Below are 26128 nucleotides of genomic sequence, written 5' to 3' on the forward strand. Positions count from 1 at the left end.
AGAGTATAGTTTGTTTTTTATTTAAAAAATATTTTCTGGAAAACCATCTTTACAATAGTAATAGAATCTAGAATCTTAACTTTGTATTATGTATAATTTAGAACCTTGGCTTTGAAAGGAGAACTCAGTCAGTCAACCTTTATTAGGCATAGAAAAACAACATGCATTTACAATAAAAATTTACAATAAAACCTCAGGATTGTTATTCAAATTTAAGCCATAGTCTTGTTGCCTCCACCAGAAAATTGGCCATTAACCTGGTTATATGTGGGTTCCGATCTTCCAATAGGTATTCCACTGATAACCCATTCAAAGAGATATTCATTTCCAATAACCTTCTTAGCAATTTTCCCCTTGGAATTATATACAATGGGCAAAGCAATACAATGTGATGGAGAACATTGGGAGCTGGATCACAGTGACATATATGATTCAAAAATGGAGTCTGCAGATATCTGCCCCTGGTCACATTTGAGGGGTGTACATTCAGTCTTGCAAACAAAAAGGCCTTCCTCGACACCAGCAGTGAAAGGGTTTGAAAATAGTCTGGTATCTTACCCTGCAAGGGGGAGATACTGAGCATTGCTGGAGAACACACTCTGGGAGGATTTGGATATGTCAATTGATGTTCTCTCTCTGCAGGGCAGACCCTAATAAATTCAAGACACTCTTTTTCGGTTAATGAGAACTCAAAACTTTCAAAATCCATTTATACAAGTATAAATTTACATGGTCATTAACAAACAATATACTTTTGGTCTTTTTTCAAGGCCTCCAGTTGGTGAATGGACGTCATAGGTGTGAGGGCCGTGTTGAAATTCGTATTAACTCAACATGGGGGACAGTCTGTGATGATTCATGGGACATCATTGATGCAGGAGTTGTTTGCAGGCAGCTTGGATGTGGATCACCTGTCTCAGCTCCAGGATCAGCACATTTTGGTCAGGGATCTGGTCTTATTCACTTGGATGATGTTAGTTGCAATGGGAATGAAACCTATCTTTGGGGATGCCCTAGCAGGCTCTGGGGGACCCACAACTGTGCTCATAGTGAAGATGCTGGTGTCATCTGTTCAGGTACTTTTTCATTTTTAAATATGTAATATTTATGTACTGGCATTTTATCTTAAATAGTTATCTTGGTTAGGCAATGTAACTGGTCTATCACACTAGTTTTATGAGCCAATAGATTCTCCAGTTTTGTCTTTGTGAATAAAGGCTGAAATAATTCAGTTCTACTAATTTGATATACTGGTAAAGTTTGCTTAGTCCAGGGCCCAAACAGGGAGAAAGATGAGAATCATAGATCCCTCCAGATGCTGGTGTGGACTGCAGCTCCCAACATTCTTCACCACTGGCTGCCTCAAGCTAAAATCCAACAACGTCTGGAGGGCGGCATAATTCCTATGCCTGTTTATGGGCTGTGCCACCCACCAAATGATAAAGGCGTGTTAGTTCAAGATGTAAAACACATTCCTCTTCTCTGGTTGGCTGCATTTGGTGACACAAAATTCAATGCAGGTGAATTCCTTCTAAGTAATTAGGAAATAGGCTGGATAAGGAGAGGCAGAGCAATCTATCTCTCCTTTGCAGTTTTGTTCACCTTCAGGCTGGTTGCAATGAAAGTGCCATCCTTTTCTCTAGGTCCAGTTGAGGGGACATTTTTGATGATGAAGGAGGAGTACTGCTTCCTAGCTCTGCTGGATTTTGTTCTGGGTCCCAAGGAAAGGCTTCACGTCTTTTGTAGCCAGTTTTAACTAGTATACTAAAGACACAAAGTCCCATCTGGTCTTGGAAGCTAATCAGGGTCAGCCCTGGTTAGTATTTGAAAGGGAGACCACCAACAAATGCCAGGTGCTGTAGGCTACATTTCAGAGAAAGGAACCAGCAAAACCACCTCTGAGTATTCCTAAGAAAACCCTATTAAATTGATTGGGTCAAAACCACCTCTGAGTATTCCTGAGAAAACTCTATGAACTTGGTTGGGTCACTATAAGTCAACAGATGACCTGAAAGCACATACACACAAATCCCCCCTCCCCCCGTGCCTATATTGTTCTTTTAGACCACAAAGAACCACAACAGTATCATATAATATCTCACAGGTTTACTTGATGAAGCAAGGTAGTAATATTCACAGACATAGCCATTAATCTGGATCAATATGCAAAGGGATCTTGTAGTACTTTTGAGACTAACTGAGAGAAAGAGGTTGTTAGCACAAGCTTTTGTAGACTTAAGTCTACTTCATCAAATTCATGGAGTGAAGCACCTAGGAACAGACCTTTATATCTATAAATGAGCAAGTTCTATGGGTGAATAGCAGTAGAAGTGCAAAATTTGTGGATATGGTGATGAAGTGAGAAGTTTGAACAGTAGATATGTACAATGCGCCCATGTCATACGCAGACGTGCTATATGCGGGTTTGAGCATATGCTCAAATTCGCTGAGAGCCATCTGGGGCACAAGGGGTAGTGCGTCCCATTTGAATAAATGGGGCGTGCTCCCATGGTGCGCCCACACCACCACGCCACCACACCGCCACTGTGTGCACGAGCCCTATTCAAGTGAATGGGGCTCGAGCATACACATTTTTGGCTTACGTGATGGGGGGGGGGGAGGTCCGGAACGGATCCCCCATGTAAGCCAAGGGCGCACTGTAGTAGTTCTTCACTTTAGGCAACATCTTTCCTCCTGCCTTTGTCCTCCAATGAGCATAGAACTTTATAACACAGGGAAAATCGGGAGGTTTAAACAGAGAAAACCACATGAAAATTGAGCACGGCAGGGGGTTGGACTGGATGGTCCTTGCGGTCTCTTCCAACTCTACGATTCTATGATTCTGTGAGCAATTGCAATTAACATTTTCACACACATCCTAATTAAAGAGCTATTATCCTGGAAATAAACAGGCAAAAACAGGTAAAAAACAGCAACAAATCATTGCAGGATTTCCCATGAATGATTTATTGCTGTTTATTGCCTGTTTATTCCCAGGATAACGGCACTTTAATCACAAATTAATTGTGATTGTGCAATTTTCATATGATTTTTGCTGTTTAAACTCCCAATTTTCCCTGTGTGATAAAGACCAGAGTTATAACTGAACTTGTCACCTTACCACCCTATCCCAAAGTTTTGCATTGGTATTGCTTTGAAATAGCAATAAATGAAATAGTGAGTAAAAAAATAGTAATAATATTGAAGGGCATAGCAACAAGACTGGGCAAGTTGCCTTTAAATACATTAGTTTCATATATCTGTCAAAAGTTATTAGCCATTATTTTTGTGGGTGTGGTGAATGGCTTTTTTATCCATAATTAACTGGTAGCTTTAGTTTAGTTTAGGGATGTGGTGGCTCAGCAGTTAAGACACTAACTTTGACAATTGCAAGATCGGCAGGTTGGCAGGTCGAGGCCCAAGCACCACAGGAAGGAGTGAGCTCCTAACACTAGTCCCAGCTTCTGCCAACCATGCAGTTTGAAAGCCTGTAAAAGTACAAGTAGATAAACAGGTACCCTTTTGGTGGAAAGGTAATAGCATTCTGTGCAGTCATGCTGGCCACATGATCACAAAGTTGTTTTTGACAACACTGGCTCTTCGGCTTAGTAACAGATACAAGTACCGCCCCCTACAGTCAAATACTACTAAATAATTTTGTCAAGGGAAAACCTTTTCCTTTACCTTTGTTCCACTGCACTGCCTTTTCCAAAAATAAAGGTGATGGTCAGATCTGCAGCCACTGAGGGGAGGTCACCTAATCAGATGACCACATACTAGAATATATCTGATGGCATCCTGCAATGGTTATAGAGCCCTACAATTGATCCTCCCTTAAAATAAAATCTTTGTTTTAGCCTCAGGCTTTAATCTATCTGCAATATAGACAGTAATAACAGTCTACAGGCTTGTTTGCATATCACTGGCTATGAAGTACCTTGAACACTCCAAACTGCTAATTATAAGTAAGTCTTCTTTGTGGCTCACCATTAGCAATGTTTACCTTCCCTCTCTTCCTTTTCATTTTTGCAAACAATGACAGACATTGCCTTAAGTACCTTGTTCACAAGGATTACAGCCCATTATCCCTGAAAGAATGTTCTATCACGTAATGCCTTGCAAATGAAATATTTAAAACTGGATTTTTATTTTACTGGATGGGCCACTGGGAGATCAAGAAAGGGAGGCACCTCCAGTTTTTGGGAGCAGGCACCTCCTTGCACCTGATCCATGAAAGGAAGTGCTCTACTTGTTGAAAACTGAAATTTCTGTGCAAGGCTAATACATCATGGCAGTGAGCCCAGAATTTTGAGATGAGGCTTGTTCTAGTATTATTTTTGCTTTCCCATACTACTATGAACATCTTGTTCCAAAACAAAATCCTTCCTTGTCAAAAATATTCTTAAAAATAAAGCTGTAGAATTGTATGGAGCTTCAAAAGTTATTGCTGTAAAAAAACAATCCTTTCTAGATCTTTTCCTCTATTGTAACTTCGATAAAGAAATCCCCCCATTTTCTGCCTGTGCTCTAGATAATACATTCCATTATCTAGCCTTTGTATTGATTATGCATGTATTTATCTTTCTGTGACTTTGATGAAAGAATCTTCATTAATGGCACAGGAAGCCCTTTTTTAAGGAAGGAGAAAAATTCCAGGTATTTCATGAACACTTTCAGGGAAAAGGGGCTCTAATCCTTGTGCACTTAAAGCAATGTCTGCCACTGTTTGCAGTAATGAAAAGGAGGAAATAGAAGGAAAACATTATTCCTTTTTGCAATAGCTTGGGTAGGTTTACACTGAGTGTTTCCCAATAAATATAAAGATACAAAGATGTAGCAATACTTTTATGCAAGGTGGATTCACTTCCTTACCACAGTTCATTGTGAGGGCTGGGGAAAGGGGCTTTGGTACAAACAACATGGTAGCATTCTTCTAAGGTTGAAAGAAAACTCATTTATAGTATGATGAAGAACTTCTTACTATTTTCCCATCAGGGATTGTTGACCAATGATGAAATAACAAGACCAGACACAGTTAGATTAAACAAGTACTATTTTATTGCCCTATAACTTATTTAACTATTTGAGGCCTGATAAACAAGGGGAGAGCAACTTAGTGCAGATTCAGCTGAGGTCAGATGTCAGCCTCTGATACCTTCCCAGCTATCCCATGGGTGAAACACTAGATCCCAAGAGCAAGCCAAAGAGATTGACCAGTCATCTTTGGAAGGCCAAAATCTGGTGATCTTCCTGCCAAGCCCATGACTAGAAGAGAAAATAAACCCCAGATCAACCCCAAAAGCAGTCTTCTTCTCACACACCCCAGTCTTGTGTCTTGTAGAGACAGTTCCAGAGACCAACTTTCCACCACAATGAGGTACCACGGTGTACACCAATCTAGTATCTTCTCCCCCTACTACCTGTCAAAGGAGACCTATTTATCAACACCACCTTAAGCCAGTTGTCCCAACAGATACAATATGGGGTAGGCAAAAATCAATAAAGACACAATGTGATGGGGCAGGCTTAAATAGCAAATGCCAGCCAGACCAAGTGGAAAGCCATCCAATCTCCTTCACGGAGGCCAGCAAAGAGGGTCCCTCCCCTGCAGTAGCTTTTGCTGTGTGGTTTGGGGACCAACATTATCTGTCAAAGAATGGGGGGTGGTTTAATTGGGAAGGACACTTTATCCTGGATTTCCCCCTTTCCACATCAACTGTTTCACTTGGACTTTCAGATCATACTGTATTTGTTCAGCTCATTTTCCATTTCTAATAATCCCAGAAACATCTGGAGTTGCAATGCTAAAGGACTTTATTTTAGGAAGGAAAATGGGGTGGTCTTTGTTTTTTATTTGTGTTGTTGGATTTAGTTGTTTCATTGCTATGATTATATGTTATAAAATTGCTCTATAAATTTATTTCAGAAAACAGTATATAAATTCAGTGAACTAAGTAATACTTGATGCTGCCTCAAGTGACATTATCATCACTGAGTAATTCATATATCTTTGGGGCTGTGCAGACCAGCCATTAAGGCTTGACTGGTGGCAGAGTCGGCGTGTGGCATCCATACAATGCATGCCCGAACTCTGCCTCAGATGACACAACACCAAAGCAGCATGTAAAGCCATAGTGCAGCAGCTACGGCACCCTTTTGAGGGCGCAAAAAGGAGCTCCTTTTTGGGCTCCGGAAAGGCCAGATCAGGACCGCAGCGTGCAGTTCCTGTGGCCCAAATCTAGCAAAGATGGAGGTGGCTGCAGGATACCCCTTAGGGGCAGTCTGCACAGTAGGTTTGTCATGTATGGGCAATGGTGTTGCTTAGTGGTTTAAATCGTTCTCTCCTTCTCTCTGTTTTGATCCTCAGAGAGTCCGACTACAACTCCTTCGTGGTGGCCGACAACAACAAGTAATCACTATTTCTGTTTGAATTATCTACCAATGTGAGGAAAAATATATTCTGAGTAGCCCAGCCATCCCTTTAACAATTCTGCCTTCCAGGTTTAACTTAACATTAAAAGAGATGAATAGCATAAAGTTATTATTTATTACACTTTTTCTTTTAAGAAAACCCTGAGTCAAACCTTGATGAATAACACTGGGAAAGCTAATAATTAGCTATTTTTAACTGAAGATTAGAGATTCGAAAACTAAAAACTACTTATTCAAAAGGCTAAGTTCTTATAGGAATTTGCCTGTGAAACTAGGCCAGTTGAAGGAGACACAATATGTGAGCAGGACATGAGGAAGTAAAGGTGAATTTTTGAAGAGCAATTATCTGGTCTAAACTGGAATCTTGCTTCTGAGTTCCTGATAACAGTAAGAAGTTTTAAAATCTGAACTCACTTAGAATCCCCCTTTGGACCTCTTGGACTTATAGGGTAAAGCTGGACATAGAATTGACACAGAGAAGGACATCTGGAATGGCTCACATACCTTCTACCTCCTGTGCACATTATCACTACTTTGTGTACTCTTAACACTAGAATCAAGTTAATGAATGAATGATTGACAAGGAAGCCCAACTTAAGGCTGTTAGAAAAGATTGCAATAAAAATGAACCCTGTTGACCAGACAGAAAAAAAGGTGTGGTGGAACATTATATTCGGGATGCAACAAAAATAGATATTAAGGTACATTTGGTATAATTTGAACCTCTATATTCCAAACACTCTTTAAAATATGTGTTCTGTGTTTTATGTTCTTTTCTTAGCTTTGCCAACAAACTATTCATGTGGTGGTTTCCTTGGACATCAATCTGGGACCCTTCAGAGTCCATTTTATCCTTCCAACTACCCCAGTAATGCTGACTGTGTATGGGAAATACAAGTAGGAAGCAACTCCCGTATAACACTTACAATCCAAAATTTGGCGTAAGTAAAATTCTGATATAGTGCAGTGAACAAGTTGCAGTATCAGTCAATATTAAACAATAACCATAAAAAGAAATTCAAAGATATAGCCATGTTAGTTTGTAAAATCAGTACATAGAGAGATCTTGTAGCCTCAAAGGTGCTACAAGGTCTCTCTACATAAAAGGAAATGTGTATACATGTATCACCCTCTTACCTCTTTTGCAAAAGTCTTTGGACTGTGGCTGGGAAGACAACAGATTTGAGTATAATTGTTCCCTAAATATTCTTGGACGTGTTTTCTGAAAAAGGATGTATTTGTAGATTTCTTATACATTCTAGAATCTTTTCAAAACACTGGCTGTTAGGGTTTTGTTTTTGTTTTTGGTTCACTCTCTTTGCAGTAAAAGATGAGTGTTAACATCTTCAAGTTTTGTATCAAAACACATTTCTAACCTTAGAAAGTTGAGAGCAGCAGATTATTTCTTGAGAGACAGAGAGAGAAAGAATCCAGGGTACAGGCATGAATCAGCATTTAGGATTCAAGCTGAGTAACTAACAAATTAAAATATTTTCAGGTATGAATTAATTTGGAAATGTGGCAGTGGAAAATTTAATTAAGCTTATTTTTGATTAAAGTGATAGACTTAAAATGGAATTTAAACTTTAATACCCAGAATTAAGTTATTAAGTTGTCACTCAATTAATACAGGCAATCAACAGAGTTTACATTACCTAGTAGATTCTGTATCCAAAGCCCAGTTACCTTGAGAGGTTTTCTTTGGAGGGGGGAATTATTCCCTGCTTTTTAAAAAACAAACATTCTATAAGGTCGAGGGGTTGCAAGGACTAAATTATAAATAGTAAGGACCACTGAGAAGAGATGGTGGTCTGCTTTTTTGAGTTCTATATCAGAGGCTCCTCATCTATCCCAGGAAACTTGTTTTAACCCTGGGACTTGTGCTGGCATTGCTGTAGGTAGGGTTGCCCTCCTATCCCGGGTGCTGCCAAAAACCAGGACAACCCCAGTTGCAGCTGGGTTGGATGCGGCCCGCAGGGCCTCGCTGCCCTCCTCCACCACGCATGGCCCCACGGAGGAGGCGGAGGAAGAGGAGGGCAGCGAGGCCGGGGGCGGAGGAGGCAAGGTGGAGGCAGCGCCTCCTGCGCACAGCCGCGCCACCCTCCCCGCAGCCTCCTCCCTCCTTCTCAGCCTCTGAGGAGGCCTCGGCCCCCTTAGAGGCTGGGAAGGAGGCGGGGCCACCCGCGCGTGTCCCTGCGAGCTCCTCCTTGGCCTCCTCAGAGGCCGGGAAGGAGGAGGAGGTCATATGCGGGCGGCCCCGCAGGCTCCTTCCTGGCCTCTGAGGAGGCCTCGGCCCCCTTAGAGGCCAGGAAGGAGGAGGAGGCCGCCTGCGCGTGCCCCCGCGAGCTCCTTCTCGGCCTCCTCAGAGGCCGGGAAGGAGGAGGAGGCCATATGCGGGTGGCCCCGCAGGCTCCTTCTCGGCCTCTGAGGAGGCCTCAGCCCCCTCAGAGGCTGGGAAGGAGTGCGGGGAGGGGTGTCCTGCATTTTTTCTTTAAAAAGTCCTACATTTTAAAATATTGTCCTACATTTGTCCCGGTTTGGAGGTCCTGAACTATGGCAACCCTAGCTGTAGGGATCAATAACCTAAAGAAAGATGGAGAGTAAAAAGATGAGATAAGGGAAGGTGAAAAGGAAAGCAAGAGAAGAACGTTTGGTGGGATGGGTATGAAATGAGGTTTTCCAAAATTTATTTGGTCTTTTCTTTCTCTTCAAAAGTTAAAACAGGGTCAGAGTGAAGGGTAATAATGACCCCCCTCCCATTTTCATTCTGGTAAGGCTTCTATTGAGAGATATAGAAGGAAATGTGTAAGCCCTTGCTGACTACTTTCCCATCTGTGTTCAAGGTCAGGAATCACTCTGCCTAGATCTGTGTCTCAGATGTGATGAGGAATGCTGCAGTTACTCGGTGCTGATATAATGGCATCCAAATGTACTCAGATCTTCTCTTTCCTTGTTAGTTCACATGTTCAAGGCATTTTAAAAGTCTTCCCTCTCTGAACTCTGATGATAATTTAGGTTAATTCCTTTTTGTTTGCAAAAGCCCCCCTCCCCCCGGATGGGGGTTGTTCCAATTATTGGATTACTTACTTCAGTGGGTGAGTGGCTAAGGACCATAATGCTGTTTAATTTGAGAAAGGGGGAAAAAATGAGGGAAATGAGATTTTGTAGCTCTCTTTGAAACAAAGCCAGGCAAAAAGAGAAAATGAATAGAGAATTAAGGCTGTGCTTTCTGGTATAACTGGCCCTGGCATGGCTTAATTTTGCCAGGCAGACCCTGACAGGATATCCTTCAATGAATCCTGAATAAGATTGCTCACTCTTAATATAGTATCCGAGAAAATCAGTTTTCAGTACAGAAAAAGATTTTTTCATGGAACTTCAGTATAAAAGAATTAGTTCAAGATATCGATTCTGTTTTGTTAGGATTAGTTAACATAAAGCCTATAAGTTTTATGTCCATGCTTGCTTTTCAGACTAGAAATATGTGATAGATATAGATGCCCATGTGATTATATAGAAATCTATGATGGACCACACCGTACTTCTCCACTGCTTGGGAGGATATGTTATGGCTCCTTTCATACTTTTACATCAACTTCTAACATGATGGCTGTTAGATTCCACAGCGATGTTGGTATCACAGCCAGAGGATTTTATGCCACCTATTACACTATCCCAGCAGATCAGAATACAAGTAAGTGAAACATTATTGAAAACTCGCAGCTATCTTCTGTATGATTAATTTGGTAATGTTTGTTAATCCTATAGCTTTCTGTTATACCATTGTTTCTAATTATTCCACATTTATTATATAATCAGTATGGAAAATCATGCAATGCTGGTCCATAGATTATACATTGGTGAAATCAGTGCTTTACCTAGTCCCAGGTGATCCACTGCTGATCCACAGGCCAAGTCAGGATCCATTTAGTTTTAGACGCTGACTATGCACATACAGCTTCATGTTTTATATAAGTTTATTCCATGGGGCTTGGAGAATAGGAACAGAGTGGAACGGAACGGAATGGAAAGGGAAGAGTACGGGGGGGGGGGGGAATGCATATTACTGCATGGGAGAACATAATGCTGTCAATCCATTTTATGTTTAAGTAGTTTAAGAAGCTGCTTTGTCTAAGAAAAACTAGCCATCCTCATTTGCTAAGCAAGGATAAGATGCTCTCACAGACCACAGTACTTACCTCCCAACGCTCCCTGCAATGTAATAAATCACAGTATAGAGAATCAGGGAACTCTGCACAGTTCAGGAAACACTGAAGGGGCTATATAGAAAACAACTGCAAAAATAAAGTATTACCTTATTTGTTAAAGTAAACTAATGAAACAAGAATCAAGGAACATGAGAGACACTACAGACTGGGCCAGCCAGAAAAATCAGCAGTAGCAGAACATGCCACAAACCATCCTGGGCATAAAATATTGTTTGAAAACACTGAAGTTCTGGACCATGCCAACCACTACCAAGTCAGGATGCACAGGGAAGCCATTGAAATCCACAAACACCTGGACAATTTCACCAGAAAAGAGGAAACCCTTAAAGTGAACAAAATTTGGCTACCAGTCCTGAGGAATAGCAAAATAAGGACTCAGCAATTGCAAATGGGAAACCAGTCAGAGTCAGGGGCTTTCCCAGCAAATAATGATCACCAATTAGCAGACATTAATCCTCTTTTGCATTAGCCTCCCAGCCTGAGGCCTGCCATCAGCAACAGAACAATGCACATGCAAATCACCCCTGCATTCCCAGGCTCACACAGTATATATACACCCAATTTTTCCAGGCAAAGCATTCTCTGAAGATGCCAGCCACAGATGCTGGTGAAACGTCAGAAAGAAATTCTGCTAGAGCATGGCCACATAGCCTGAAAAACCCACAAAAAACTATAAACTAATGAAACTTCTTTTTCCCCACTTTCCAGATCTTCTGTGTTTACCAGAATATATGCAAGCTGTCATTAGTAGACAATATCTGAATGCTGGTGGCTACTCTCCATGGGATGTCAGCTTGACCGATGTATCCTGCAGACCAAAGATCACACCATATTATGTGATATTTAATATACCATACAATGGCTGTCAAACCAGAAGAGATGTATGGACTTTATAATTCATTTTAATTGCATGGCTTCCTCTGTTTCTTTGTCCCTCCCTTCTTTAAAAATATGCTCCCAAACTTAAACACATACCTAATGTATCTAATGTTTAATTAAGTTGCTGATGTAGAATATTGCCATTTTATCTATTCTGCTGGCCCTCCATATCCACACGTTCCTTATTCGTAGATTCAAGCGTCCATGGCTTGAAAATATTTTTTTTAAATATATACATTCAGCTTGATTTTGCCATTTTATATAAGGGATACCATTTTACTACAGAATTGTATTTAATGGGACTTGGGCAACCACTGAGTTTGGTAGCCAACTTAATTGCATTTTGTAGAGAGGCAGGATATAAATACATTTTATTAATTTTTGTTATTATTATGGTATCCACAGGGGTTTTGGGAATATTTTTTAATGTTCTTTCCATTCTTTCCATTGTGACTATATTCACATTCCGTCTAAATACATTTGGCATTTAGACTATTCACCATTTTATGGTACTCTGCATGTAATGATAATAATGGGCAAGATAAAGCATTCATACTTAGAAATATTATTTTGTTCATGTTTTAAACAGGCTGATGCTGACACAATTATTTATTCAAACCTGATCAGAGTATCTGCTCCAGGAACCATAATTAAAAGGAAAAGTGATCTTCACTTGCATGTCAGCTGCAAGATGCTGCAAGACACTTGGATAGAAACAATGTATATTGTTTCTAATGATGTAAAAGAGCTCAATGAAACTCAGTATGGTCAATATAGTGTCAATATTACATTTTTTGACTCATCATCCTTTTTAAATCCAGTGAATGAAACACCTTATTATGTGTTATTGGGACAGAATTTATACTTGCAAATGTATCTTCATAGCTCTGACTCAAATCTACAGTTATTTTTGGACACATGTAAAGCATCACCCTACTACTATGATTTTACAACACTGACATATCCTATCATCGAGAATGGGTAAGGACTTTGCTTTCTAACACTGTCTCTCAGGTTATTTGATTTTCTATAGGCAACATGGAACTCTTGATGCTTTTAGTTTTCAAAACATCTGTATATGGTATAATAGTAGATGTGGGGTTTGTGCCTTCAATTTATTTTTGACTTATGGTGACCGTAAGGTGAATGTATCACAGGATTTTCTTGGCAAGATTTGTTCAAAGGGGATTTGTGATTGCCTTCTTCTGAGGCTGAGAGAATGTGACTTGCCCAAGTTCACCCTGTGGATTTTCATGGCTGAGCAGGGATTTGAACCCTGATTTCCAGAGTAGTAATCCAACACTCAAAGCCCTGCACCATACTGGCTCTCATTAGATATACGATACATAGTTATAATATTCAACAACCCTTTGTGACTTTCTATGCACTCCAATCAGAGATGGCAAATTAAGAAAACCATCAAGCAATCATTAGGCTCATTCTGGGATTTAAACCTTAGAATGAATACAAAAGACAAGAAAACAAATCACATAATGATTAAATATATGTAATACTGCCATCATACACAATCGCTTAGACAAGTCATTGCATCAGCATGTATTCATGCAAAAATAATTATTCCCACCATTTTATTGTTGTTGTTGTTGTTCTTGTGTGCCTTCAAGTTGTTTCTGACTTATGGTGACCCTAAGCAAACCTATCCTGGGGTTTTGTTGGCAAGTTTCTTCAGATGGGGATTGCCATTGGCATCCTCTGAGGCTGAGTGTGACTTTCCTAAGGTCACCCAGCGCATTTACATGGCCAAGGCAGGATTCATACCCTGAGCAGGATCAGGATTGGAACAGCCAACTTGTAATCCATAGTTTGGATGCATCTTCAGATTTGCCTTGACAGTCAAGCCACTACAGATTGTTTTGTGCAAAGTTTAACTCATAATGGAAAAAAGATGAAAGATATATACCACTTAATTGCATGCTTCTCAGAATGTATTGTTTCATCTCTGTTAAGAGCAGTGGTTCCCAAATGTTGGTCCTCCAGATGCTTTGGACTTCAACTCCCAGAATTCCTGACTGTTGGTCAAGCAGGGTAGGACTTTTGGGAGTTAAAGTCCAAAAAAACAGTAAACCATTGATTCAGAATTTGTTTGGGATGCCTATCAATGATGGGAGTGGCAAACCTTTAGCTCTCTTGATGCTTCAGTCTCCAGCTTCTATTGGTCCCACCCAGCATGGCCAGTGACAGAAGCTTATGGGAGATGAAGTCCAAAACATCCAGGTCTAAATAACCCCCTACTTTGGCACAAATGTGCATCTTTCTAGGTAACAAAAACATGTTCTGGGAAGTAACCAAAGGAGAGTGGGGAAACATGTGTGCACTGTACTAGTAGTGAGAGTAAGGAAGGGCAGAATGTGAAACTAGACATTTCAATGGCCATGTGGGACAATCACATGAGCAAATTTGAAGTTATCCCAGGGTCAATATGAAGACAATGTGAAGGCAATACTGGGGCAATAATGGGGTTTCAAGTTTGTTTATCACACGACACCAAGTGCAATTAGGAGCCATCCTAAACACAATCAAGGGTCATTCCAGGGCTAGTTAAAGTTTCAAGCTTGTTTATCACACAACGCCAAACACAATCAGGGGCCATGCTAAACACAATCGGGGATCATTCCAAGGTTAATCAAGGGTTAGGTAATTTTGGGGGAAAAGAGGATTTTCCTAACCCTGGAATGACCGTGGAATGACCCCCAATTGTGTTTAAGATGGCTCCTGATTGAAACCCCATGATTGCCCCTGCACTGCCTTCACATTGACCCTGGGATAATTTCAAATTTTGCTTGTGTGATAAGAGCCATAGTCTTGAGTGCCCTGAAAACTTGATGGAAGTTCCCTTTAGGGGAAGTGATGAAGTGGGAAAGTGTTTTAAGCTTTATCTTGCTATTTCTCTCTGCCCCCCCGCCCGAAATTGCAGTGGAGAAGGGGGAAATGGGCCTTCATTCAACATGGCTCTTAGTCTGAATCTATGGCCCGATTTAGACAGGCCTTTGTGGAGCTCCCATCACGTGCTAGGGGTTGGCTAAGGATGCACCATCCATATTGGTCTCACCCCTAGCACGTGACAGGGGTGTCAAAATGGTGGCGCCCTGTACACACGGGCGCCACCATTTTGACGTGACAGACACTTAGTGTCCACACGTCCTGGCACCTTTGTGATGCTGCAAGTGCACCATTGGCACATTGTGGCATCACAAAGGTGCCGCAAGAAGAACCCGCTTTTTGCAGGTTTTTTGTTCTGCGATGGAGCTGCGCAGTTTGTCCGCTGCGGCTCCCTCGCGGAGCAAACCAGGGCAGTGGGAGACCGCCCTTTTTGGGCGGTCTGTATCCCATCATAGTGACTGAGATGCTGTATATGAGTACAAGAAGTCCCACCCTGTTTCAACCTATTGATGTAACTGGTCTCCATAGGCTTATACCCGCACAGGCACAATACTGCTGTACATTTATTATGTGGATATGTAGCTATGTAGCTCAAACTTACGTGCCCATCTGGTCACCCAATAAAAGGCAAACATAGCATGGAATTTATCCTCAAATTAGTCCAGTAACAAGTATAGGAAGCGCTATATGCTCACTGTAATTTAGCTAACTATTAAAAAAATAGCAGATTACTGCAATAAGAAAATTAGAATGTTCTATTTAGAGTGGTAGTTCATTTTAAAAATCAAGCTACTATTATGTAGTGTTGATAGATCAAATCTTCCTTTAGCTGGATTTCATACCTTCCTCTTTTTGAAGAAGCTATATCTAAATTCTTTTTACTAGTTTCCTTGAGATTAAAATCAGAGGCTCGTAAGACAAAGACTGCATGAAACATTTTTATGCATTATTAAAAACAACAACACCTCTGCATTAACTGAGTTGTTCCTTGTTCCGGGTGGTGGATAATTTTGAATCAGCATCCAACATTATAGAGAGACAAATTGGCATGTATTTGCAATAACTAGTTTCAGGAAAGTGAAACTTAGGGTTTATCTTTGGTACTGAAATGGCCTTATGCAACAGTCATTGTAAAGGTTATGATTACAGAGCTTTTTAAAAAAATACTTAAAGATTAAAGGCATGGTTAAAAAAAATCAGGAAGGTGAAAACCTTAAAATGGAATTCATCTAAAAATAATATTTACCTATGGATATGTACTCTGTTCCTCTTCTAAAAAGCCCCACCATTATGGTGTAGTAGTTTGAGTGCTGGACTAGTGCTCCAGAGGACCAGGGTTCAAATCCTTACTTGGCTGTGGAAACCCACCAGGTGATCTTGGGCAAGTCAGAATCTCAGTGTCAGATGAAAGCAATGATAAAACCCCTTCTGAACAAATCTTGCTGAAAAAAACCCCATGATAAATTCACCTTAGGGTTGCCATAAGTAGAAAATTACTTGAAGGCACATAACAAGAAGTTCATCCTGCTCCTCTTCTAAAGAGCTCTGTGTACTTATGTTTCCTGAGACATCTCTTCCATCTGGACAGCAGACCTCTCAGCTTCAGTACCAAAACTATATTATGCATTCTTCAGCCACAGAATTAGAATCTGTATGTTACCTAGAATTGGGGAGAGAAGGGTTGCTAGTTTACCCATTCTCCATTTCTGATATGATATGCATATTGTGCCAGATGTCTTTTTGTACTAAATATTTCCAATGGAGAAAAACTGAAAAACATTGCCTATTATAGTATGCGTTTTTTTAATTTTTTAACAATTAAGATTTAATGTGCAAAATGAAACACATTTCAAATTAACCATGAAAATATGTTCTTGGAATCAAGTGTGTTTATATTTATATTGGGTTGGAACCAGGTTTACTCAGATCTGAAGTAGACCCATTTAAATAAATGAGAAGTAAGCTAGTCATCATAACTAACTTCATTACCATTAATTTAATGGTTTTACTCTTATAGCTGCCTCAAGTAAGCCACTCTTACAGTATGTTTTGTTTCAGTCCTCTTAAAAAGCACTATTGTATATAGTAATTAAGAGTACCATTTAGTGCAGTGTAATATTATTCCATTCTATTTTCATGCAGGTGCATTAAAGATGAGACCTATGCGACTTATGGTTCACCAGATAGAAAGATCCTTCGGTTCTCCTTCCAAGCCTTTGATTTCATTCGTCACTATCCATCCGTTTACCTGCAGTGTAAAGTGGTGGTTTGCAGAGCCTATGACTATAACTCCAGATGCTATCAGGGTTGTGTTCATGAGTCTAGATCTAAGAGAGATACGGGCTCTTATGAAGAAAAGGTTGATGTCATTATTGGACCAATTGAACTTCAGCGGAATGGCATTCAGAGCAGAAATTTTGGTAAACCAAAGCAATACTTATTAGAGTTCTTTCATCACTTTTCCAATATAGTTTAATGCATGCATCCCTTGAGTTGTTTGAGACAGGCAAGATTAAGGCAGAGCCAACATTGGGAGTTGTGGTTTTGAGAGAGGCAGCAGCACTACAAAGCAGGACATAATTTGAAATTAGAATTAGGACCAGTATTTTAGGGCACATCTGCACCATGGAAAGAATGCAGTTTGACATCAGTTTAACTGACACCCTACAGAATCCTGGGATTTGTAGTTTTGTGAGGCACCAGCACTCTTTGGCAGAGAAGGCTGAAGACCTTGTAAAACTATAAATTTCAGGATTCCACAGAATGTAGCTACAGCACTTAAAGTGCTTTCAGACTGAATTATTTCTACAGCATAGATTCATCCTTGGCCAGTATTATAAGATGCCTCTGGTGTATTTTAGTTCGTCCCTCATCCAATGAGTAATAACCGGTGACTTCCGTATTAGAGAGGCAGTGAAGCTGCTCCAGGTTATGGTTAAAAACTTGAAAGGAAAAGTCCAGTGTGTCAAACGGTACCTGCTAAATAGTTGGAGAGCCCCTTTAAAATTCAGGGTGAAACTCAGAACAGATTCACTGCCCCATTGACATAGGAGCACCAATAATACCTCTTTGTACAATCATACTTTCCCAAATGTTTTCTTAATGCCAGGGCTGGCTCTACCACATGAGGCAGTTGTCTCAAGCAACAGATGCTGAAGGTGGGTAGCAATTAAAAGATAGAGCATTGTGGGCTATGCAGCCTGCCCTAAGTGAACCTGCTGCCCTCAAATGTGGTGATGGAAATTTTTGTCTCCAGTGTGGAATATTCAGCTGCCACTTGAGTCAGCCTCTATCCTCAGGTGGCAAAATATCTTTGACTATCCCTGTTTAATTCTACTTCATGCCTCTTCCCTACAGGTTATCCCATCCATTCTGGGTGGGAGCAACTTTAACCTGCCCCTTTGTGACACCTGTTTCACTCCTTAGTTTACCTTCTCCACTCCACAACAGAAACATAGAGTTTATGGTGTATCTGAACTGCAGAAATAAAGTGGTTTGATATAACTTTAATTGCCATGACTCAATGCTATGGAATTCTGGGATTTGTAGTTTTGTGAGATATTTAGCCTTCTCTGCCAGAGAACACTGACACCACAAGAAATAAATCCCAGGATTCCATAGCATTGGGCCATGGCAGTTAAAGCAGTGTCAAACTGCATTATTTCTGCAGTGCAGCTGCAACCTTAACTCCCAACAGTTATTTGCTCCTCACAGCCATCCTTCAGCCCATGGCTAATTCCAGTTAGGATCACTGTCCTAGAAGAGTGATAGATTGTCCTCAACAGGCATGTAGTATGCAGAGGCTAGGAGGCATATATTTCCATTTCATAGAAAGTGTTATAGAAAATGGTATTATGTAAGTCAGTGGCCTGTAGACCTTTGGGGAGAAGGGGTTAGAATTATACATTTTGATGGCACTTCAAGCATGTAATCCATCGCACCCTTTCTTATTGATTTGCAGAGACAGAACAACAGCTACAAGGAAATTTGGAAACCCACCATTCCCATGCACCCTACATAGTCGCTGCTGTTGTCTTAGCAGTTGCTGTCATAACTCTTGGAGGATTTATTTTGAGAAATAAATGGAGAAGACCAGTTCCCTATGAGATAATGTGAGAACTTTGGGACAATATGCAGCAGAGAATTCAGCATGTTTAAACTATGTCTAATTTATTTGAATGATACAGTTGTTAGCTTGTTGGGGAATCTGACATTTGGCAAACAGGTTTTCTAAGCTGTATGCTCAGTACCTGTAAGACACATATGCATGATTTACCTTGATTTTTCTTTTCTATGAAAATATAGGAACTGGAAAATATATTGTGCATGATCCACTCTTAATAAGCACTCGAAAGTTACACTGAGCTCCCTTATCTGAAATTTGTTATCTAGAAGAGACTTGAAACACGTCTTTCATTCTCCATTGAATGAATGAAAATTAATAGTACTTAGTTTGCTAACGTCATTGTATACAAATAATTTCAGATTTAGTGTGGACCTGAACTATATCACTAGACTCAAATAAAAAAATTATCAAAGATTGATATGTAAATCTCAAGCTTTTCATTGGTAGTTTAATCTGATGGAGAAAGATTGCTGGCCAATTTCTGTCATGCTTTATACAACACTGATAGTTTAGTACTGCCATTAGTTGAGGGAACCCTTTTTATGACAAGCCACATTGTGATCTTATTCTTTCCATTCTGACTTTACTGAACAGCTGGACAATATGAGAAATACTAAAGAATTTCTTAATATATAACAGATATCAAGGCGATACACAGGACATGTCAACTCGGTGCACTCTGATAGAAACTCTTTAAGAATATATCTGTAAAATGTAGAAAACTGTATTTTGTATTACGAATATCAAGCATCTTATAAAGAAGTTGTGGCAAATTATGTGTTGTATTATGTATTATGCATTTTCTGCTTCCTTTCAAAAATAACAGAAGAGATGTTACCTGTCAGGTCTAGCTTTGGTTCAGGTGTGAGACAAGGCAAGATGATGAGGCAGCAACCCAAGAGTAAGCTAAATGTCTTTAATTGGTTTATTGCCTGGTAAATTTTCCATAGCAGCATGTAATGGTAATAAGCAAGCTGAATGCTTCACTTGTTTTATTTTATTTATGTTTTGCTTTTCTTCCTTTATAAGACACAAGGGCTGCATCTACATTGCAGAATTAATGCAGTTTGACATCACTTTAACTGCCATGGGTCAATATTATGGAATTCTGGGATTTGTAATTGTAGGAGATATTTAGCCTTCTCTGTCAGAGAGCTCTGGTGCCACAACAAACTACAAATCCCAGGATTCCATAGGGTGGAGCCATGAGAGTTAAAACAATGGCAAACTGCATTAATTTTGCAGTGTCAAAATGCATTGATTCTGTAAGCTCAAAAAAGAAGTTAAAGCAAAATACAGGTTAAAACCAGTCACCTATAAAGTTAGAGAACAATTAAAAGCAACTACCATATATACTGGTCTGTAAGTCAGAAAAATATGCCTAAAAATTGGCTCCAAAATATAAGGTCAGCTTATATATGGGTCAATATGCATGCTTAGAAATGTCCTAAAAGAAGCATGTCAGGACACCCCACTCTCCTGCCTGGACTGTGAGTTTGAAAAGATCTATTGAGACAAGCGTGGGGAGACAGAGTGGGGGGGAGGGAGTTTGCATAGTGAGTGGATTTCTTTAACAAACTGCCATGGGTCAATATTATGCCTTTCCTCAGTGAGTTTTTATCTAACTATGAGGCTGTACAGACCAGTGTTACATGCTGTTGTGGGGGCATAGTGTACAACCCCTAACTTCACCCTCACATTGCCCACCTACCATACAGCGGGTGGTGTCATGCCGCATCTTTGGCACAGCACTTACATGCACTGAACCGAAGAAGCGGCAGAAAGGCCAGATCGGGGATGGTCCCAATCCAGCGAGGAAAGGGGTAGCATGGAGCCACCCCTTAGAAGCTGTCTATTGAGCCCCTATGCATCCATCTGCTTTCTGTATGGGGAGATCTAGTTCAGCTCTTTACCATCTTTCAAAGATAGTTGCCTCAACCAGTATAGATAAGAGTGCTGAATGCTGGGATGTATAATCCAACATTATCTGGAAGACCTGACATGCCAATTTTATATAGATTCATTAGGTCTATTTATTTGGTTTTTACAGCTGGATTTCAGCAAAACCTACTTCTTAAAAGTTGAGCAGATTCCCATGCTTCTGGAAGGATTTAGCCTTCCCTCCTGCACATTGTTTACCTAGTTAATTAATGCCATCAGCATTGACAATGACAGCATGAGGATCTCACTGGCAGTACTGTTTTGCACCTACAGTTCCCAGTTCAGCAGAGGATTTAGGCCAGGACATGTCCACATGAGCCAAAAACGCTGGTTTTATGCAACCTCACTCCAAGCTGTCAATGGCCTGGTACACACTGCCTGCAAAAGGCAGACTGGAGCGACCTCTCTTTGCTGCGCAGCGTTACCACAGCAACCAAATAGCATGGTACTGCTGCACAGCAAAATAGGAATGCTTAGAAGCAGCTCCTCTTTGCTGCACAGCCGTGATGCAGCAAAATACTGTAGGATGGCATGGCGATGTCACAGCTGCACAGCTCCATTTGGACACTGTGCAGCTGCGATGTCACCAACGCGTGTGATGTGTGGGAGGGGCCATGCAATCATGGTGGCCCCCACACGTACTAGGGTTAGGGAGCATGCGGTTGGTACGTGCTCCCTAACCCTAGTATCGCCGGGAGCACGGCGCATTTGGGCAGTCTGTACTGCGCCAATATAATCCAGGACTAAAGTCCCAATTCGAATGTGGACTATTTTTACAAGGTAGGGCTAGTTATGCACTGAATTGTCCCCTATCACTGCCTAAATTGGATTTTAAAAACTCAATTTTGTTTTTTGCTCTGGATTTTTCAGGAAAATTCAGGGCACTCTGCAGTGACTTTGGCAGGCTGTTTACACACATGTCCTGCTGTTCCAGCCCATGCTCCCTATGGGATTACTGTGAATTGCTCAGCCACGTGATCAATGCTGGGCACCTCATTTCTTTTTTTTTTAAATTAAATTAATTAAATTTTTATTGAGTAAAAAAAGAGGAAAAAAAACACAAGAAGAAAAAAAAAGAAAAAGACATGTACCGAAAAAAAACATACATTAAACACAATTAAAACACATTACACAATACCAACCACAAACAATTATATCTAACTAACACTTAACACCTAACACACACATGACTTCCTCTGCTGAGCAATGATTACGCTGGGCACCTGATTTCTGATCTCAGAGAAAGCAAGTTGTGTCAGCAGTGACAGCTAGAGGTAACACTGGGTGCAGAAGTAAGGTGGTGGCAGCGGCAGTGGGATCCAGGCAGTTTTGGGACCAGAATGCTCCAGGAGCAGCCCAGAATACTCTGGCCAGTGTAGACAATCCCTAGTTGAAATAGCCTGTCTCTCCAAGGAGACTGTCTACACCAAACCATAAATTCATTATGCTGATTTTTGGCTGTGTCCACTGCTTTGCTATATTCTTCCCTGTTCCTATTTTCATCGCTCTAATGTCAGCATTCTAACAACATATTGATGGTGGTGCGATTATCAAAGAATATACATGTACAGTACATTATTTCTGGAAGATTGCCTTTTAAACTACCACAAAACTGCTATTTAAATATTTTTTATATGAATCAGAAATAAATGTTTATGACGCAATATCCTCCTTTGTCTGGGCCTCCACCATGGCTGTGATGAATACATTTCTGTGGAATTTCCTTGTAAATATTCCCTGTTTACAAATGCAGTCTTCTGTTTTCATTTCCTCCTTTTTTTTGTAGAGATTGTTGTTGATAGATCATAGATTGTTTGAGGTTCTGAGCTTTGCTTGAATGGTTTCCCATTGCTACTTTGCCACCTAAAATGCCAAAGCCTTGAAATCTCCTTGACCTTCTTGCAACCTCTCCTTTGTTTATTCATTCATTCCTTCTACTATTTTCCATTCTTGGCTGTCCCCTACTACCTTATCTTTAACTAATATGCATTGTTGCCTTTGTGGATCAGGGTAGTTGGCTCCAGGCACATTTACCTGTTCCTTGATTTTTATTATTTCATCATTATTCATTCATCTTTGAGTTCTACCTTTCAGGAATCAGTGGTGTACCAAAGGTGGAGCAGTTCTCCCCAGGGGCAGGCAATAAGGGGGTGCATTGTCTGTTTGATAATGGTGGGTGTGGGGAGAAGAAAGACTTTTATCCTGGCCTACATTCCTTCCATCACACTATTCTGTGTAAATGTTCCCTGCAGCCTACTCAAACTCACTCACATAGGCCTGTTACAGACAGGCCAAAATAAAGCTGCTTCGAGTCACTTTGGAGGTATGGTATTTCAATGATGCATGAGTCCTAAGACTCCAAAAGCCACACCAAAGCTGCATTCCAGTCCTTAGGACTGGAGTGTGGCTTTGGTGCGGCTTTTGGGCTCTTAGGACACATGCATCATTGAAATACCATACCTCCAAAGTGACTCGAAGCAGCTTTATTTTGGCCTGTCTGTAACAGGCCTTAATCTCTTTGTTATTCAGTACAATACAAGAAGGGAGCCAGTGTGGTGTAGTAGTTTGATCACTGGAGTAGGACACTAGAAGACCAGGGTTTGAACCCCTGTGTGGCCATGGAAACTCATTGGGTGATCTTGGGCAAGTCACACTCTCTCAGCCTCAGAGGAAACCAAGGGCAAATCCCTTCTGCACAATTTTTTCCAAGATAACCCAGTGATAGGCTCACTTAGGGTCTTCATAAACTGGAAATTACTTGAAGGCACAAAACAACAAATATAAAAAGACTTTGGAGGAAAGACGGGATATTACTTGTGAAAAAACGACCCTGTGATAAAAAAAGGAATGGGATGAGCTCTCAATTCTTAACTTGAATGACATTAATGCTTTAAAAATTTTAATCATTGTTTAACCATATCTCAAATCCTCCTGGAAAGGGGAAGGGGGAATGTTGCAAGAGGTCAGGGCAGTTCTGGGGCCAGGATACCTTGGGTTGCCTCATCCAGACAGGGCCTAAGTAGCTGATACAAGAATCTGATACATATTTTTAATGTGAAAATCTATAACCAAGGACAAAGCTGACTGCCAAGCCCCAACGATAATTTGAGGAAGGAGAAGCAGAAGAAAGAAGAGGGGAGACATAGATGCTTTGCTGAGCAGTATCTGCCCTATTTTAACATCAAGCTGCCTCAATCTTATTGGAGAGATGGGGTATAAATACAGTCTTCCCTTATGTGGGGATCCATTCTGCCCCCCCCCCCCCCCCGGCGAAAGGGAAAAACACAGATGCACAAGCCCCATTCAAATGAATGGGACTTGTGCCTTTGGCAGCGTGTGGCGGCATGCGCACCACTGCCTTTTCCGGCATGCGGCAGTGCTCCTTCCGGCACAGCTTCCAGTGTATGCTGGAAGCCACACAAGCACCCTAGTTGTGTACATTGCAAAAATCCCTAGGCATGCCTTTAATCATTAATGTGGTGCAAACTGTTTGCTAAAGTCATTTTTACAGAATTCCCATGAAAAGTTTGAATCATGTAATAAAAAAATGAAAAAGTACTGTTTATATTTGAATTAGCCTTATCTATGGTTTGGTTTAAGGAATAGGAGATTGAAATGGTCCCAAATTCCTCCTCTTCATACATTTATGCACTGCACTTTTAGAACACTTAAATAGAGTTTATGTAGAATATAAAAAGGTGTGGATTATTAAGAAATATGCACACAAGCTCCTGAGCCGCCTTAGAAGACTGTAAAGCAGAGCTGGCTCTACAGATGTCTTAAGTCTCATCAGTTCCATTGACTAGGAAAGTAGTGTATCTAGCATATTTGATACCAGTAAGGATCATAGGCGCGTTACACACGTGCCGAAGGGGCATATTAGGGTTAGAAAGGGGCGTATTAGGGTTGAGAAGAGGCGTCCCTTCCGGACACTCCTCAACTCTAGTACGGACCGAGTCCGTACAAAATGGCGGTGCCCGTCCACACGGAGGAATGCTGAGAGGAATGGCAGTGAGTTGGAACTAGTCAGAATTCAAAGTGACGTAGAGTGACAATGAATCCTAGCCAGCTCAAGGAAACAAAGGAAATGTGGGTGCTTATATAGGCACAAATAGCCTGAGGCAAAGATACATCAAAAGGGGCCAAATCTGCATGGAAAAGATCACTCAAGATATTGGTATCAAAAGGTGGAAATGGGATTGCATATGGTGTCTCTCCTGCTTGGGTGCAGAACAACCTGCTGTAAATCACCTAGCCTTCCTGTCTAGGAAGTGTGGATTCTCCCTTGATTGCAGCTCCCAAACTATCTGTTTGATTTATGAAACTGGTATCATGGTACGTGAATGGCTGCTTTTGGGCTTATGGCTGACAGAGTTCATCCGGGGCCATAGAAGGGAACCCACACCACAAATCTGGAAGACTTCCGGTGGTCGTAACAGGGCAAGTCACATGCTCTCAGCCTCAGACAAAGTCAAAGGCAAACTCTCCTCTGAACAAATCTTGCTAAGAAAATCATGTAATAGAGTCACCTTAGGCACTGTTTCCCCTTTCAGACAACAGTAGAAACAAGAAGGTGGAGTATTAGAAAGAGAAAGGAATGCTGTTGGAAATGGTGAAGTAAAGTTACCATTAGTCCATTAGTTCATTTCCACTCTATCCTTCATCACCATCATGTGTGTGTCCCAAAACTATGTTCCATTTCACCTCAGGCATATTATTTAAAATTCATAAATACATAAGGAAGGGAAGGTAAGAATAGAGTGGAGGAGAAGAAGAAGGAAAGAAGGAAAAAGGGAGAGTGACAACTGGCTTTCTTACTGAAGACTGTTTATACAACAGGTACAAAAAAAAATTAAAAGATAAGGGAAATGGCATTGATACGCACTTGTATTGTTGGCAGACCTTAACAAGCATTGTTTGGCACCTGGAAATGTCCTTCTAGAGAACTTCCGTCTGCATGAGCTAAGTAAAAAAGGGAAGATCACATTTCAGACCCTGCCCCTCTATATATTGTCAGGCAGATCCAGTCTGAAGGTTATTTCTTCTCCTTTTCTTCTTCTGGAATCTTAACCCAAGATGGATCACACTGTGATCTTCCTTTGGGTGCTACTTTCAGCTACAGGTAATGTGTCAATGATGGTGATGGGGATATTTGTCCCATTCTCTTCTTCTGTTTTATTTATGTAAGATCAAACAGGCACTTAAACTGAAGCAGAGAGCTAAGGAGCTGCATAGTAAATATTACAACATTTGAAATGTTTACACATTTTAGTACAGTATCTACAGATGTAAACTATCTTTTGAAGAATTAATTATAATTTGCAGTTCTGCAGTTAGGCCAGTCCTATGAATTTGGTCTTCATTTGGTGGATGGCCTGCATATTTTTCTAAACAAGCTAAAATCCTATGCACAATTATTTGCAAGAGAATCCCAGTGAAAACAGTCAAACATGCATTTGATCAGGCTCCATATATCTTCAAATCCCATTAAAAGCAATAGACACAACCAATTCCCCCCTCCTCCAGTGGATCTCAGTAACTGGCTTCTTCGTACTGAAGTAATTAATGACTTTAGATGGGAATGCAAACATTTGCTGGAATATTAATTATTCTACTCACT

General features: G+C 40.7%; 1 protein-coding gene across 1 annotated transcript in view; it reads left to right on the forward strand.

The window, feature by feature from the left end:
* LOC149318586 (scavenger receptor cysteine-rich domain-containing protein DMBT1-like) overlaps positions 1 to 26128 on the forward strand; it is a 247983-nt gene that overhangs the window by 57015 nt on the left and 164840 nt on the right. The window contains exons 14-21 of the mRNA XM_089508336.1: positions 771 to 1076; positions 6368 to 6409; positions 7214 to 7373; positions 9906 to 10126; positions 11370 to 11542; positions 12130 to 12521; positions 16584 to 16861; positions 18403 to 18553. Of these exons, the coding sequence (XP_089364462.1) occupies positions 771 to 1076; positions 6368 to 6409; positions 7214 to 7373; positions 9906 to 10126; positions 11370 to 11542; positions 12130 to 12521; positions 16584 to 16861; positions 18403 to 18553 (1723 nt within the window). The remainder of the gene's footprint in view (positions 1 to 770; positions 1077 to 6367; positions 6410 to 7213; positions 7374 to 9905; positions 10127 to 11369; positions 11543 to 12129; positions 12522 to 16583; positions 16862 to 18402; positions 18554 to 26128) is intronic.

Source organism: Sceloporus occidentalis, unplaced genomic scaffold (genome assembly GCF_023333645.1).
Source record: "Sceloporus occidentalis isolate IW3139 unplaced genomic scaffold, rSceOcc1.0.p SCAF_2, whole genome shotgun sequence".
Taxonomy (NCBI): domain Eukaryota; kingdom Metazoa; phylum Chordata; class Lepidosauria; order Squamata; family Phrynosomatidae; genus Sceloporus; species Sceloporus occidentalis.